At 41.1% G+C, this 15,644-nt stretch overlaps 1 protein-coding gene across 1 annotated transcript in view; it reads right to left on the reverse strand.

Moving 5' to 3' along the window:
• Nucleotides 1–9,291: 9,291 nt before the first annotated feature.
• Nucleotides 9,292–15,644, reverse strand: part of ORC2 (origin recognition complex subunit 2) — an 829,308-nt gene continuing 822,955 nt past the window's right edge. Inside the window, exon 17 of the mRNA XM_044075702.1 lies at nt 9,292–10,803. Coding sequence (XP_043931637.1) covers nt 10,717–10,803 — 87 coding nt within the window. The 3' untranslated portion in view covers nt 9,292–10,716. The remainder of the gene's footprint in view (nt 10,804–15,644) is intronic.

A 15,644-nucleotide genomic window follows, 5' to 3' on the forward strand; every position in this document is an offset into this window, starting at 1 on the left:
AGACAAGCAAACAGATAAATAAAGAAAGAAATTATATGTAATTTTAAAGATCTGATATTGTCTGCTCCATCTGGATTCAATCTATGGGGCTTCAGATCTGACAAAGGCCAATTCTAAACCCTTTAGCTCTTCTTAGCTCTGCCTCCCTTACCCATGATTCCCCGCTCCTCCATCAACTCCCCAGATCTAGCTTACTGCCATTCATGGTCTGCAGATTAGTCTTTGGCTCCACTTGGTGCTTCATTTTTTCTTTAGGTCCTTTAGTAGGAGTGGTGAGACTTCCTTTTCCTTACCCCATAAAACTGTGATTAGACTTTTCTTGTTATTTATTTATTTTTTTAGGTAGCTTTGAGGTAGTGTTAAGTAGTTCTTCAGGTTAGGTACAACAGTCCCCTTCTTGTCTGTATCCTTCCAGTCCTTTTCCCCTTGTTTTAGGTTTCTCTATTTGTACTGGTGTGTGTGTGTGTGTGTGTGTGTGTGTGTGTGTGTGTGTGTGTGCTGTTGGTGGCAGGATGGACAAGGGATTTAAAAAGTGCATCTCCTGCGGGCACAAACTGCCCTCCCGGGATGCATAACTCAAATATGTTTACTGCCTCGGTCTAGAACATTTATATCCTGATTGCTCTATCTGTGAGAGCTTTGGCTCTCGTGCTATTAATGAATGGAAGGCCAAGCTCATGTTAAAAGGCCTTTTGCCTTCCAGCTCTTCTTCAGCATTCAGAGCCCTTTCCTGGTCACAGGGGCACCTTTGAGCAGGGTAGCATTCCCCATTTCTCCTGGTACACTTCCTCCTCACTAACGGGAGTCCTCCCAATCTCTACCCAAGTTCAGAGCTTCCCTGGCTCAGATATAGGCAGTGAGGTCCTCATCACATAGACCCTCAAAGCCTTCCTCATTGGCATCGTCCTTCTGATAGTCAATTTATAGGTGGGCAGCATCAAACAGTCTGATCTGGAGAAGCTGATATGATCCTTCTTTAGACATAGATGCAATTAGGGCTTATCCCCTCAGGTTAGACTGAGACTCCAGGACCCTCAGCTTCATCTTTCGATTTCCTCCCTTGGCTCCTTCACATTACAGGTCTTCTGGACCAGTTGAGTCTTTGGAAACATCCTGTTCCTTGTTAGCATCTGCCCTGACTTGTTTGGGTCTGTTGGCACTTCAAAGCAGTCATGTTGAGGTTGGAGTTTGAGCTGGGGTACATGACTTCTGCTTGGGGATCGCCAGCCCCTCTTGGAGCTTTGGCTTTAGACAGCTCAGCTCTGATCTCAGTGGTGGGTCTAGGTGCTGCCCCTATGGGTTCGGGGTTGTTCTCAGTACCCCATGGTTCTGGGACTCTCAGATCAGAGAGGCCCACTTCAGCCTCAGCTTTTGACATTGTGGAGAGGATGTTCTTACAGAGAAAAGGGTCAGATGTCTCCAACAGGCATCCTTCTCCCATTTTTCATCTGTTCCTCTGACTAGTCATCAAGTTGCTCTTTGACAGCCTGCATCAACTAGCCTGCAAGTTGCTCCTTGGTAATGCTATCCCACTTTTCTCCAGCTTCATCAGAGTGGAGCATTTCATGGAAAGAAAGTGCAAGAGGAAGCACTTGGGTCCTCTGGAGGAATCCCTCATTGAAGATACTGACCTCAAGAAAGGAGACAATTCCCCCAAGTCTCTGCACAATGACGCCTCTTTTTGCAATTTATTGGAGCTACTTTGCCAGCATGGGGGCTTTTTCTGGAGGCCTTTGGCATAGGCCCATCCACGCTCTGGGTGGTTCCCCCTCCAGCTTCCCTTGTAGATCTGGTATCCCATATGGCACGGAAGGAAAATGACACAGTAACCTATTCCTAGTAAGCTGGATAAAGTTCTTGCCCCCACCACCAAAGATAGGTCTCACTGGTGCAAGGGTCCGGCTGTCAATGCCATTATGGTAGCAGTAGCCACCAAACAGGAGATTTCTGAAGACAGCTCCTCAATTGACCCCCCCCCCCCAAACATGGAGTTTTAAGTGCTGGACCAATTAGGAAAGTGATCCTATACCTCATCTAACTTTGCTTTGAGGGCACTTAACTATTTATCACATTTGACAAGGCTTTAACGAGATCTTGTCTCAGAAATGTCCAGCAACCTCAAGACACATCAGCCTCCAGATACCCAGAAGAAGATGGGAGGCTCATTTGTCCACCTTGACTTCCACTGCCAATGTTTCTAGGAAACTCATTTCTAACATGGCTGATGGAGGATCCAGAGTGGCAGGTTCTGGTATTGTGTTGAGATGCCATACCTGTATGCAGCTGTGCAGCTTTATGGACTGCTTCAATGTGTCCTTCATCAATGCCCCTTTTGACAAATCCTCTTTGTTTGGTCCCATGATAAAGACACAATGACAAGAAGCAAACAAGAGGGGAAGACACTGTCTGCCAGAGTTTGCTTTTCCATCCCTCCCCCCCACAATCCTTCTTTAGGAATCTTTTATGCGGTAAGTGATTCGTCTTCAGGAAGTCACAGCTCTCTTCCCCGGGTGCTCTTCCAGAAGGTTCCTATGGAAGGTGGAGCGATCATAACGGATGCCACCCTAGGGGCACAAGTAGTCCACATAATCAAGGCTTCTGCAGCAGGGCTTTTTCAGAGATCCTGAATGATTGCCTGACCACATTCCCCTGGAGAAACAAGGGGTCATCTAGCTCCATCGAAAGCTTGGGATGCCATCACCTCAGATGCCTGGTTGTTTGACAGTCCTATCTAGAGGTTATGTTATTCCCTTTATCAAAGCTCTAAAATGTCTTTCAAAACATCTCCCAGACTTGCCACCCCATCAGACAATTTAAGCAGCAGCAGAGATTCACAAGCTGCTCACAATGGAGTTATTCAAGAGGTCCCACCAGAGCAGAAAGGATAAGAGGCCTATTCCAGATTATTTTTAGTACCAAAGAAAAGAAAGGACCTCAGACCAATCTTGGACCTAAACAAGCTAAAGTTTGTCAAAAAGACTAGGTTTCATATAGTCATGGTGCAGTCCATTTTACCTCTTCTGAGGAAGGACAACTGGGCATGCTCAATAGACCTCAAGGACACCTACCATCATACTAGCACAGATTTGCATTCCAGGAGGTGCCTTCATTTCTGGCTGGGAGCCAAGCATTACCAGTTCAGGGCCCTGCAATTTGGTCTCAACATAGTCCCCCAGGTGTTCATCAAGTGTATGGCAATAGCTGCAGCCTGGGTCTGGCTGCACGGTTTTCAGGTCTTCCCATACCTTACCACCCCCACAAAGGCATCACTGATCACTGCTAGGGATTCATTGCTCCAGCTATGCAACAACTTGGGCATCACAATCAACTACCCCAATCCTTCAGGCTGTACAAGTTTCAAAGTTCATAGGGTGTCATCTGGATGCAGTCTAGCAAATTGCCAGACTCCGAAACTCCAAAGTTTTCAGTCTTCAAAATCAGGCCATGGCAGTGCTTGCAACTCTGAAACCTCTAGCTCATATGGCAGCGATGATAGGACTGATCCCTTTAGCCAGATATCATATGAGGACCCTGCAATGGACTATGGCCATTCAGTGGTCCCTCCTAATGCACTCACTGGATTTCCCTATATGGCTAACAAGAGTGTGTCATGAGTAGATTCAATCGTGGTCACAGTCTCGGTTATTGGACAAAGAAAGACCATTTGTAATTACTTCTGTATTGGCCATGGTCACCATGGACACCTCTCTCCTGGGGTGGGGGTGGGGGGGGGCAATATGAAGGGATGACAGCTCAAGGGTCTTGGTCTTCCACTGTGACTCACATTCGCATCATCAATCTGGAGATGACAACAGTCCACTTAGTGTTGCAGATTTTTCAGGATGCCAACTTCAGAGGTCATCTGAACAAAGAAGGGGGAACACATTCTTACCCTCTTTGTTGGGAGGCCATGAGAGTTTTGGCAATAGGCTATCTGCTCTCAGCAGTTTCTGGTGGCAACATATATCCCACGGAAGTCCAACATTCTGGCTGTCAACCTCAGCAGGAGCATCTAATTACCTCACAAGTAGTCTTAAACCCAACTGTAGTAGCTTGGATTTTTTTTATGTTGGGGCACTCCATTTTGCAACCTGTTTGTGTCCCCATCCAACATCAGCTGTGACATCTATTATATCACTGTTCCCCATATGTGACACGCACCCAGTGACACTCTAATGTTTCTTCAGAAAACAGCCTATTGCAGATCTTCAGTGATCCTCATCATCCCCTTTCGGCCTCACCAGGTGTAGTTTCCCTTTCTTTGGCCTCTTCTGAAGCACCCCCCCCCCTTGGGTGTTAGATCTCATTCAGGATCTCATCTTTGACCCAGCCAGGCTGGATCCTCCGAACCTCAAGTCCCTCAAGTTGACCGCATGGTTCCTCCAGTTCCCTTGACAGATAGGAATCCCAAAGCTTTCACATGCAGAGGTTCATATATTGTCCTCTTCTCAGAAAGAGTCCACTAGAAAACTATATACTAGTAAATGGAAGAGATTTGTTTTGTGGCTGGAGGATCAGGGACCTGACCCTCTCACTACTCCCTTGGAGTCTGTTTTGGAATTCCTGGCTGAGTTGCTCAGTTCAGGACTTAGCTTATCTACTATTAAGTTACAGTTAGCTGCCATTTTGAACATTGATATTGGTAGAGATGGTATGTCCTTGGCTTCTCTCTAGATTTCAAATTTTCTTCTTTATCCACCAGTACGGGACCCAGTTTCTCCCTGCGATCTGCCTTTTGATCTTCAGGTTTTAATCCCCACCCCTTTGAACCTTCAAACTCCTTGGATTTGAAGCTACTATCTAGGAAAACGTTGTGGTGGCGATTACCTTTTCCAAAAGAGTTTTTGAACTGCAAGCACTTGCTTCTTCCCCTCTTTACTTAATTTTCCATAAGGATATGGTTTCTGCTCCTATGTATCCTTCCTTCTTACCTAAGGTAGCTTCCGAGAAAAACCTTAACAGCTCCATTCATCTTCTGGTGTTTTTCCCCAATGGGTAAAGAAGCGGAGCCAAGACATTCTAAAGACTTTACAATCAACCAGTGTTGGATCTGAAGTCCCACAGGTTAAAATAGACAGAAACAGACAACACTGATAGTACAGATGTGTAAAATCTTACCATAACAGGAGATACCCTTCTCTTCACTGTAGCAGTATTACTAACATAAGGATAGCATGACTGCATGATGTCCAGCCAGTATACTAAAGCCTTTAGTATCTACAAGTGCTGTACATCACTTGCATGCTCCTTGTGTAAGGCATAAGGCATAAAGGTGATGTAGAGATGGACACACTTCAAAACAGAAAAGCCCCAGGATGAACATTATGTCCCTAGGGACCAGTGGGAACATGGGAAAGAAAGGAGAAAAGAGAGAGAAGAACTCCTGGCTAAGAGGGCAAGGATGACAGGCAAGAGCAGAGGAGGCAGGAGGGAGGAAACGAATAATGCAACAGTGAACAAAAGGGCATATACTATTAAGATTTTACACAACTATACTATGTTCTTCCATACCACTGTTGCAGTATACATAACATAAGGGAGTACAAAAGCTCAAGAGGAAACCTCTGAGGATGGCACTGAAGAACCCTCGAGGAAGCCATGCAGTATGGCCCTGGCGAAGCCAGCTCTAGCCAAGGGAAAAATATCTGACTTGTAATGCTTAGTGCAGATATGGACAGAAGACACAAAAAGGAAAGGACTGAAGCCTTCCCCTTAGAATCAAAAAGGTCAGAAATCACCAGAGAAACTTGGGGAAGGAGGGCTAAAACATATTTCTCATACAAGTCTGGTAATTAATGACCCGAAAAGACAGGGTAGCAGCAGTATAGATGTTTTTGCCCAGTGTCTCCATAACTGTCGTTTTTTGTAGACTTTGCTGAAATACCCAAAAACCTCCAAAATAACAATAGTCAACCCCAATGTATGAAAGCTTCAGGTATCATGGACAGCCTGCAACATTGAGTTTTTAAATTTACATCATGGCAGTCTCTTGGAATGTTATATAGTGACAGCCACACATTTTCTGATCAGTTCCATGGGCCAATATGCATGCTACAGCTACCAGACATCCCACAGGTCACAATGGTGTTTATCCCTAGAACGTGGTAAAAGCATACCATGTCAAAGCTTTTAAAATCTGAAAGCAACTATGAAAAATTTGGGCAGCTGTTATGCCATGTAATAGTGTTACTTGGTGTTTAAGATTACCATTAGAAATTAAGGACTTGAAAACTTTCTTATGAGAGTTTTCTCCCTATGTTAGTAACCCTATTACTTTGTTATTTCAGAGGCACATAAGTCATGCGTTTCTACACAGTATTCAGAATGTACCACTTTAAACCACGCCAGATAAAACTGCTAGAACTGATGTTTGCATTTTTACTTTCTTTGCAAAGCAGAGTGACAAAAGACATTGTATTTAAATATATGCAATGTCTCCAAGCAAGATGAATTTGTTTTCTGACACACTGAATTTGGGTGATCTCTCTGGTATGAAATTTAGCACATGATGTGACTACCATAGTCAAGTATTTGGACATATGTGACAATTCTGGCCCTACTAATGTGAAAAAATATTAAGTGAAATGTGGTCTGAGCAGAGAGGTGCAATGTAAGATTACACCAAAATGAACACATTTAATAAATCATATAGCCTCACATCATATCAAAGTTCTTCAATACTGGCGACCCCCCCATTAGGCTTGTCCCAAACAAGGACCCCTTGTCCATTAGCCACACTTCTTCCTAGCAAATTCAGTTTTTGCAGTTTATAGCCAATAATCACTTTTAACCCATTGTCCAAATACACGTAGTACCCCAAGCATTTCAAAACACAGACTGGTTCTGAGAACGGACCAATGGCAATACGTAAGATGTTTAATTTAACCAATCATTGTTTGTAATTGTTTTAACATTTAGTATTTGTTAATATGGTACAAACATCATATGTATAAATAAACTTAAGACACAAAAAATTGAAATTAATATAAATGGATTTTACAACAGCGCTCACCTGTTCTCTGAAATAAAGTGAATTTTGACAAAGAAACTTTTGTCCACTCATACTTGGAGATCAAAATTTTTCGAAACTGATTAACTGATATATAAAAAACAGAAAGGAAATTTTTTGAATACAAAAAGTTTCATTTAAATCTAAGCTTAGTGTCCGAGATTAGCAGGATTGAGGTTAGGTTAAACGAAGCTAATCTCAACTATTTCAATAATTCAATTGTTCAGGCTGTAATGATATGCTCCACTGCAAGTATTGACTATGGTGTCTAGCTAATTGAACTTCAGGACGCAACTTCGGGTTGCTCTGTTTTAATAAGGCAATTTCAAGTACTAGGGACCTTTAAAATTATTTAAAAGCAAAATCAACAAATAAAGCAAAAATAAATGAGTATCTCTTTAAACAGTTAACTAAAGGGCAAAACAAAAAATCTCTTATTTGCCAAGAATACAGCAGGATTAACTCAGGACCCCCTCAGAGTGTGGTGAGGATGCCAAGTATATGGGAGTTCTGGGAAAATGAGCAGCAGACAATTTGTAGTAAGGGTGGTTTACTCAATTGCAATACTGATTTGCAGGGTGGGCACCTATTATTACGGATATATGAAAAACAATGGGTGGGAAAGTACTAAGATAAGTTACACAACAGACAAAAGCAATGAAAGGAGGGGGGGAGGTTCAGAGGTGTGTACAAGGCTAATGGCCCTGAAGCCTTTACAAGCCTAGCCATTAGGATTACCGTGGCATCATGTCACCCAACCTTAGTTCAGATCACCATAAGGGGCAGAAGCCAGAGACACCACCTTTTAGCTTAATGTCTCAGTGTTGGGTGGGGCAGACTCAAAGAACAGGGGAAATAACAACAGTACATCAAGGTAGACAGAAAGGCACTGGAATTCAACTTTAGCAGCTACATAGAGCTATAAAAAGTACTGAAGCACAAATCCTAGAGCAGAATTCACAATACTGCCACTACTGCAATCCCAACACAGACTACGGCACAAGAATATGCAGAATTTTACCAGTATTGTTGTAATAAATAATTAAATGATTGCTCAAATATGGCAGTAAATAACAGTCCTGCTACAACTGTAAATAAAGCTACAAGAATGATCGAGACCCCAGATTGGGTTCAAAATACAAAAAGCTACCTTTCACATGTAATTCTACTTATGGAACTAGAAATGTAGTATAACGTATAAACAATGCTAAAATCTTGCAGTAATACACATTTTTCACACAACTGCAAATGAAGCTACAAGACTAAGGTCTCGGAGCAAACTAAAAAATGCAAACACAAATTTTTTGTTAAAACATAGACAAAAAGTAGAGAAGTACAAAAAGGTATAACCACACAGATCACTTTAAGTGCAACTTAAAATATTTAAGCAGAATTTAAATAATAGCATTTTTTCTTCCCTTTTTATGAAAATCTTGTCTCTCATGCTTTGGGGCTTTCCACACCTGTCATAGTTTTGAACAAAAGTCTGGGCTTAACATACGTAGGGAGTCTAGTTTAAGTATGAAACACTCAGCTCATCAAAAAAACCTCATATGTGCATCATATATATCACAGTATAAATGCATCTTTCTGGAGGACTTGTTCCCTACTGGCTTAGTACAGTTGCAGATGACCATTAGCTTATGTAGGGACTGGGAAAAGATGAAACAGGTAGAGACAGCAAAACAGCTCAACAATGCTACAAGCTGTACTTTCTATGTCTTTATTTTATCTTGCTACTTGTTATGCACAATCTTTTTGCACAGGCATACTCTGAAGCAAAATACATGTCCATTCCACCAGCCACCTCCTTCTGCAAGCTACCAGTAATTTTGCACATTAAAAAATTCTGCTACTTGATTCAAAGAGTGGGATTTTTTTAAGAATGTCTAAAGCCTTCCCTGCCTATTCCAACTAAGTACAATAATTTTCACCCCAAGCATCAAGACTATGACCACAGACTTGCCTAATGTGACAGATAAGGTTGTTAGTGAAGAAATGCAAGGTTGTGAAATTGACATAAAAACTGATAACACTGGAATGCAAGTATAACCTTTCCTGAGAAGTACATATCAATGAAGTGACTAGTGGTACAAAGAAAACGTGTGAACACAAAGCATGGTGAAGTGTTAAACAGCACAGACTTATGAAACTTTATACTGCAAAATATCTCTATACATTAAGATACATATGTGCATTTATTTTCCTTGTTAAAGTATAAAAAATGAATGCTGCTGTCATCAAAATTATGTAAAAACTGCAAAAATGTTTTTTCTGATGTGTAGTATTTATACAAAACATTTTATTTTGAAGCGTAACAAAATTAACAGCTTAGATAATAAAATTACGAAATTTTACAAATCATTGAAGGAAAGACGGTGATGAATACATACATCTCAAATGTCCACAATTTTAGAAATTATTCCCATTCTTCCTTGCTGTTTTTCCTTGTTAATCATAAAATTTGCGATTTTTTTCTGGCAAAACTTTGAGGATTACAGTGACTATACAATGCCAGGCATTTGAACTCCAGGCTTCATATCATTCAGAAAATGCACGTTCTAGCAAATTTCTATGTTTTTAAGAGCAATTATTACAATCTGTCTCTAATTTGGGCCTTTATGTTCCCATTATTTTTGGCTTTGTCCTCAGTTCTTCTGCCAAGAGATTGACAGGTATGGATGAACAATGTAAAATATAAAATAACACAATACAAATGTTCCAATACTGCACCCGAGAGCAATTTTAATACTATGATTTGTCAAGGAATGGTTTTAGCCAAGAACATTTCAAAAATTTTGAAAGTGCTACTCGTGTACTTGACGAACACCCATTTGACTAACAGGACCTGCACAAAATGTTAAAGACAAAAAAGAGATGCATGATGGCTCAGTTTTAAGTACTCGTGTGTAAGCCTCACAACTCTGCTAAACTTACAATCCAGAAAATCAATTTCCACCATCCTTACAGTAGGGAGCTTCATTAACTTGGAATTCAATGTCATATGTTATGACAAGAAGAAGTCGTGCAGATAATATGATGTACAACTAAAGATTTACAAGGCATTTTTTCTCTATACTTATCTGTGCCATTGTTGTCTTGAGCGGCATCTGTAAAGCCTCATATGCAATCTGCCCAAGAAATGGATTTGTTAACTACCACCTACTGAAATATGGAATGTAGAAGCTGCTCTTTGTTCATGAGGCATATTAGTGAGTGTGTGTGTGTGTGTGTGTGTGTGTGTGTGTGTGTGTGTATGTAAGGCATTTATTTTCCACCTTTAATCAAGAGAAAATCTATACTCTGCAATGCACATTAGGAGATACTTACCAACACAATGACTATGTACCATCCAGGGCAGACAGCGGTAATCAAGACAAAAAAGGTAACAGTCCATGAACTAACTATCCCTGGGTTATTCACTGTTAAACATCACCAAGTAATCATGGTCTGTTTCCAAATGCAGAGAGACAGAAACTAAGTGCACCAGTGTGAACAATGCAGTTGTTCTAAACATTCTGCAGGTAGCTATATCCATAATCACAAAAATGGACCCTTTACTGTCTGGATTGTAATAAACCACTTCCATAGACAATCCTTTATAATAGTCATTAAAATATGATTCCCCCGACATACACAGTCCTGCAGCCACTCAAGACCTGCTTGTTGATTTGCAGTTCTTTCAGCTTGTCTAACTCCTATAAGTCTTAAAAATCTTCCTCCTCTTTTTCCAAAAAATCCGAGAGTGTTGCATTGTCTATGGGAATAAGCAAATATTCCACTCCGTCAACACCCTGCAAGAAAATCATAAAGATATTATAATGTCATATGTTTTTAAAAGAAACTCAGATCTTCAGGCTATCCTGACAACAGCTGGTTACATGACTGGCTTAAAAGGAATGTAAAATAAAAATGTAGTGGCTGTCTGCATTTTGTGTAAATCAGTGCACAATTGCTCGAATCTGAAAATACAGCTCAGGGGACCTCAACAAATTTGCCTGTAAATCACATATTCAGATTATTAGCCAATTTTATTTTCTTTAGTTCCTTGGTTTGACAGAACTAAGAAGCACACAGCAATCGAGAACAGGGACTTTTGCAGTCCACTCCAAGAGCAGGTCCTTGGCAATTTAAAACACTTCTCTATAGTCTTGTTATACAATAGCAAAATCACATAGTAGAGGATACTTCTCCTTGGGAAGCACTAAGATTATTTCAATTATTTCAAAGAAAAAAAGAGCATCTCAACACTACAAAAAAATAATTGATAAACACATTAGCCTCAAGTAAATACACTGAATAGAAATCTGGTAAATAATGGATATGTTCTTACTTCATCAGCTGATTTACAAGAGAACTCTCATCAGTGAAGCCCTGGTTGAGTACACCTTTTCCATTAATTAGAAGTCAACATACTTATATAAAACCTGCACTAGTAGATGTTCATCCACCTGTACTGAGGAGTGTTGTGATGAAACATCAGTTTAATTTATGCCACTACCAAACACTTTCCTGCAAACAAGAAACGACAAAAATGTTATGCACATTTTTAACAAGCAACATTAAGGTGTATACTTGCTCCACTTGTAGACAACTTTAGCAGCTGAAGATGACAGAGAAGACCATCATGGACAGCTGGATGGATGAAAGGAAGGGACTCCTGACAAATTAAGCAATGCTCACTTGTGGATTAGCGGCAAAAAAAAACAGACATTTGGCCAGTTACACAGCATAGATGGATAATGACCAAAATACAATGCAAGTGACCCAAGACTGGATTGTTTCCGTAGTGGGATGGGAGGAGGAAGGGGTGTGTACAAATGGCATACGCAATGCAGTTAGATTTCCCTTGTGGAAGCCAGGGAAAACTTCTGCTAAGTGCTTCATGAGAATGGATGGAATAGCTTACCAACTTCAGCCTCTTGGGGAAGTGAGGGGCATTTCAGCACCATCTGCCCATTGCATGCATAAGATGGTCCTGAAGCACAGTGAAGGAACAGATTTTAAATAGGAGCCAACAGCCCCCTGCCAGCAATACTCCACTCGAATGGTGAAGCCTCAGTCTCCACACTGGTCCTGAGTATGGGTCAGACCAAGTCCTGGGGTTGACAGAAGAGCCCCATAAACCCAGTAAATAAGGAAAGGCACTAGTGGCAGCAGATGGTCTGCTGCAAGGTGAAGGGAAAGCAACAAAAACAACTGACAGACAGAATTCCCTGCTTCAGAGGGAAGAAACCCTGAAATGCGATCCAGGCATCTGGGACTGATTAGCATACACAGTCTCTCTGGAGTCAGCTGGATAAAAAAGACAGTGTGGCATTTTACTGTCTTACCTAGCCTAGGATCAGGGATGGGATTCAGTTCTCACACTAATTTTGGAAAGGAAATGGTTATCACACTACAGCTGGAAAAGAAAAGTTTATCACATTACAGTTACATGTGAAGACTGGGGAAGGTAGTCTCAAAACTGAGAAACACGAATCTGCTGTTCATCTATGAAGAAGATCCACACTGACATTATCACACACTGGATGTGGGGTGTAGCTATGGGTACAACATAAACAAAAAGGCTTCCACTGCTGTCAGAAGGGTGCAATAATGGACTGTCCAGTTCTCTTCTCTGTGCATTCACTGAACTTTAAAATGAACATCCCCACAAAAAGAACGCCATGTTCATGGGACTCGGGGGGGGGGGGGGGCAGCTGGAAGGTGCTTAGAATGTAACAGAAGACTGAGGAGGGATAGGCTGCAAGATCTGGCAGATAACAATTAGGAGAGAGAGAGTGAGAGAGACTGTGTGTGTGTGTGTGTGTGTGTGTGTGTGTGTGTGTGTGTGTGTGTGTGTGTGTGTGTGTGTGTGTGTCTATGTGTACGCACGTACAGTCATGCTCATGTGTTGCAGGAATACAACAGAGTAACAGCTTATAACAGTACATGCTCCAACGATCTCACCATTGCAGCAGTCCTTACTACAAATCCAGGTTGGACTGTATCAGGGTCCCCATATCCTGAGATAGGAGATCAATTGACAAAGGCAGCATTGTAAGGATTCACACAGGAAATCGAAATAAAGAGGGAGAACCAATGCTGCCTGGATCAGAAGGGTGCTTTACACAGCATCCTTATCCCTTATTCCCTTGCTTTTTGGATTGCCCTGGGGAGAAAGGGGACTAAACAGAATGCATACAGAAAAAGACCTGTTTATTTGAAGATATTCACCACTGAAGATTCTTGGTCTGATGCTTGCGATCAGACCTTCCTAAACTGTCAGATGCTCAGAGAGGCAAACAGGTCTATTTTAGGAACACTCCTCCATGAACAATTTGAAGAAAGGTTAGCCGGGACTGAAGAACTACACTATAGGAAGTCACTGCTAGCCTGCCCAAGGGATAGAATAGGATAGGCTAGGACATCCCCCCCACCTCAATGTATCACATTAATGTTGTCTGTTGTCAGTTGCAAAACTTCTTTATTCCAGATGGACATTAAGGCTCAGATTACCTGTACAAGGGCAACATCTCCTTTACATTTACATGCTTTTACTCTGAACGTCATCCTCAACCTCTTGCACCTTCAGGCCTTCCGAGTGTGCTGCCCAAGCTATGTCTGAAGCATTTGTGGCTAGTGCTTTAATTTGGGGTTCTTGTTGAATGGTACCTTCATTCTCCCTGAACTGTCTGAATCACCATTCTTATTTTTATTTATTTATTTTTATTTTACATTTGTTGACCGGGAATGTCAGACTAAGCTAAAGCCCTTTTTCAGAGGAGGCCCAGGAAGAAAATGTCCAAATAGTTCAATATTTTAACATAACACAGAATAACATGGTTCAGCGATTTAAACATAATATAAAGTAACATGGTAAATTAAAAGCACATTCAGTAGTCACAAAAAGTTTACAAGTCTTAGGACAAAAGGGGATAACAATAAGAGCAAGCACATTCAGTAGTCACCAAAGTTTTTAGGTCTTGAAAGACAGGGAGATAATGGCAGAAGCATGGGAAGTTACATAAAAATAAGATAGGCAGTAGGGTATTTATGCTATGTTTTACATTAACAGAGCTAACAGCTCCAGAGGTATTTGTAGATGTGGAGATAAGGAAGAGAGTTTAGAGGTAGCTAGAGGGGATGGAAATAGAGTAAGCCAAGCCAGGGAGATGGGGTTAATGTAGGGGAGGAGAGTAAGGAGTAAAGGGCATAGATGGTTGCCATTTAAGATGGATGTAGTCAGAGGGTGAGTACAGTGGCAGATCCAATTCTTTTTAATATATTCTTTGGTGGCTGATTTAAATTGTTTAGGGTTTGTGAGGGTCCTGATTTCAAGTGGGAGTTTGTTCCATGCAACAGAGGGGTGGTAGCTATAAGTGTTGTACCCCGTTTTTAACTTGGGTTTGTAGACCTTTAATAGGTCTTGGGATGAACTTCGGAGAAGTTTTGTAGGGGAATAGTGGGAGATGAGGGATGGTAGAGCTGGACAGAAAGCTGGTTGATATAGAATGGAGTGTATGATTTGGAGCTGTGAATGGACAAGCAGGTGCAGCAGTTCAAGCCATTTCAAGTATTTTAGGGATGGACAGTGGTGGGATTTACAGGGTTGTTGAGTTGCGAATCTTGCTATCTTGTTGCAAGTTGACTCTAGCTTTGTAAGTAGAGAGGAGTTTAGATTTGTGAGTATTTGGGAACAATATGTTAAGCAAGGTAGTAGGTAAGCATGCGAAAGAGTAATCCTGGCTTCAGTGGTTAGGAATTTTTAATTTCTATACAGGAGTTCTAGTTTCTGATAGTTTTTTCTGATACAATTATTTATTTGCAGATTACATTTTAGTGGCTCATCAGTGGTAACACCAAGTAGTTTTGTGCTGGTTCCAACCTCAATAGGAATACTGTTTAGGGACATATGGAGAAGGACGATTTGATGTAGTTGACATTTTTTTGAAGAAAGAGTAGCAATTTTGTCTTTTTTGGGTTGAAGATGAGTTGGTTACTTGAGAGCCATGTCTCTACTGAGTTAAGGGATGACTGGGTAGCTGACAGGAGTTCAGACGGTGAGTTGGCAATAGTAATGACTGTAGAGTCATCCGCATACTGGACTATGGTAGACTGAGGGCAAGAGGAACAGAGTAAGTTGGTGAAGATATTATGCTGCTAAGATGCTTCAGATATGCAAAGTAGTAAAAGGATCACAACCTCCAGGGACTATGAATGCTGGTTTCAGGTACTTCTCAGGTACCACTGAAGTTCATATGCATTCTGTCCTAGAGAACAATCAAAACTGTAGTGGTCATGAAATCTCATTGCCCTCAGGAATTCCCTGGCTGCAACCATTGTTTCGAGTGTCATCTTCTTTTAAGTATTGAATCAGAGATTCCACTTGTGTAGACAGAGATAGGCTTCTGTTTGGTGGAATCCATTAAGGAATCAAAGAATGCCAATTTCTTGAACAAGGAGAGATTTGACTTAAGGATGCAGAAGGAAAACCTTCAGTTTTGAAAACAGTGCAAGGTGAAATGCAAAGCTCTATTTATTTCCTTCTGAAATACTGCCTAAATGAGGTGATCATCTAGGTAGAAGTAAATGTGAATGCCTTTAATTCTACAATACGCAATTACTGGAGATAGGCACTTTATAAAACAAA

The sequence above is a fragment of the Protopterus annectens genome, chromosome 6.part1 (genome assembly GCF_019279795.1).
Source record: "Protopterus annectens isolate FY-2018-M chromosome 6.part1, PAN1.0, whole genome shotgun sequence".
NCBI classification, from domain to species: Eukaryota; Metazoa; Chordata; order Ceratodontiformes; family Protopteridae; genus Protopterus; species Protopterus annectens.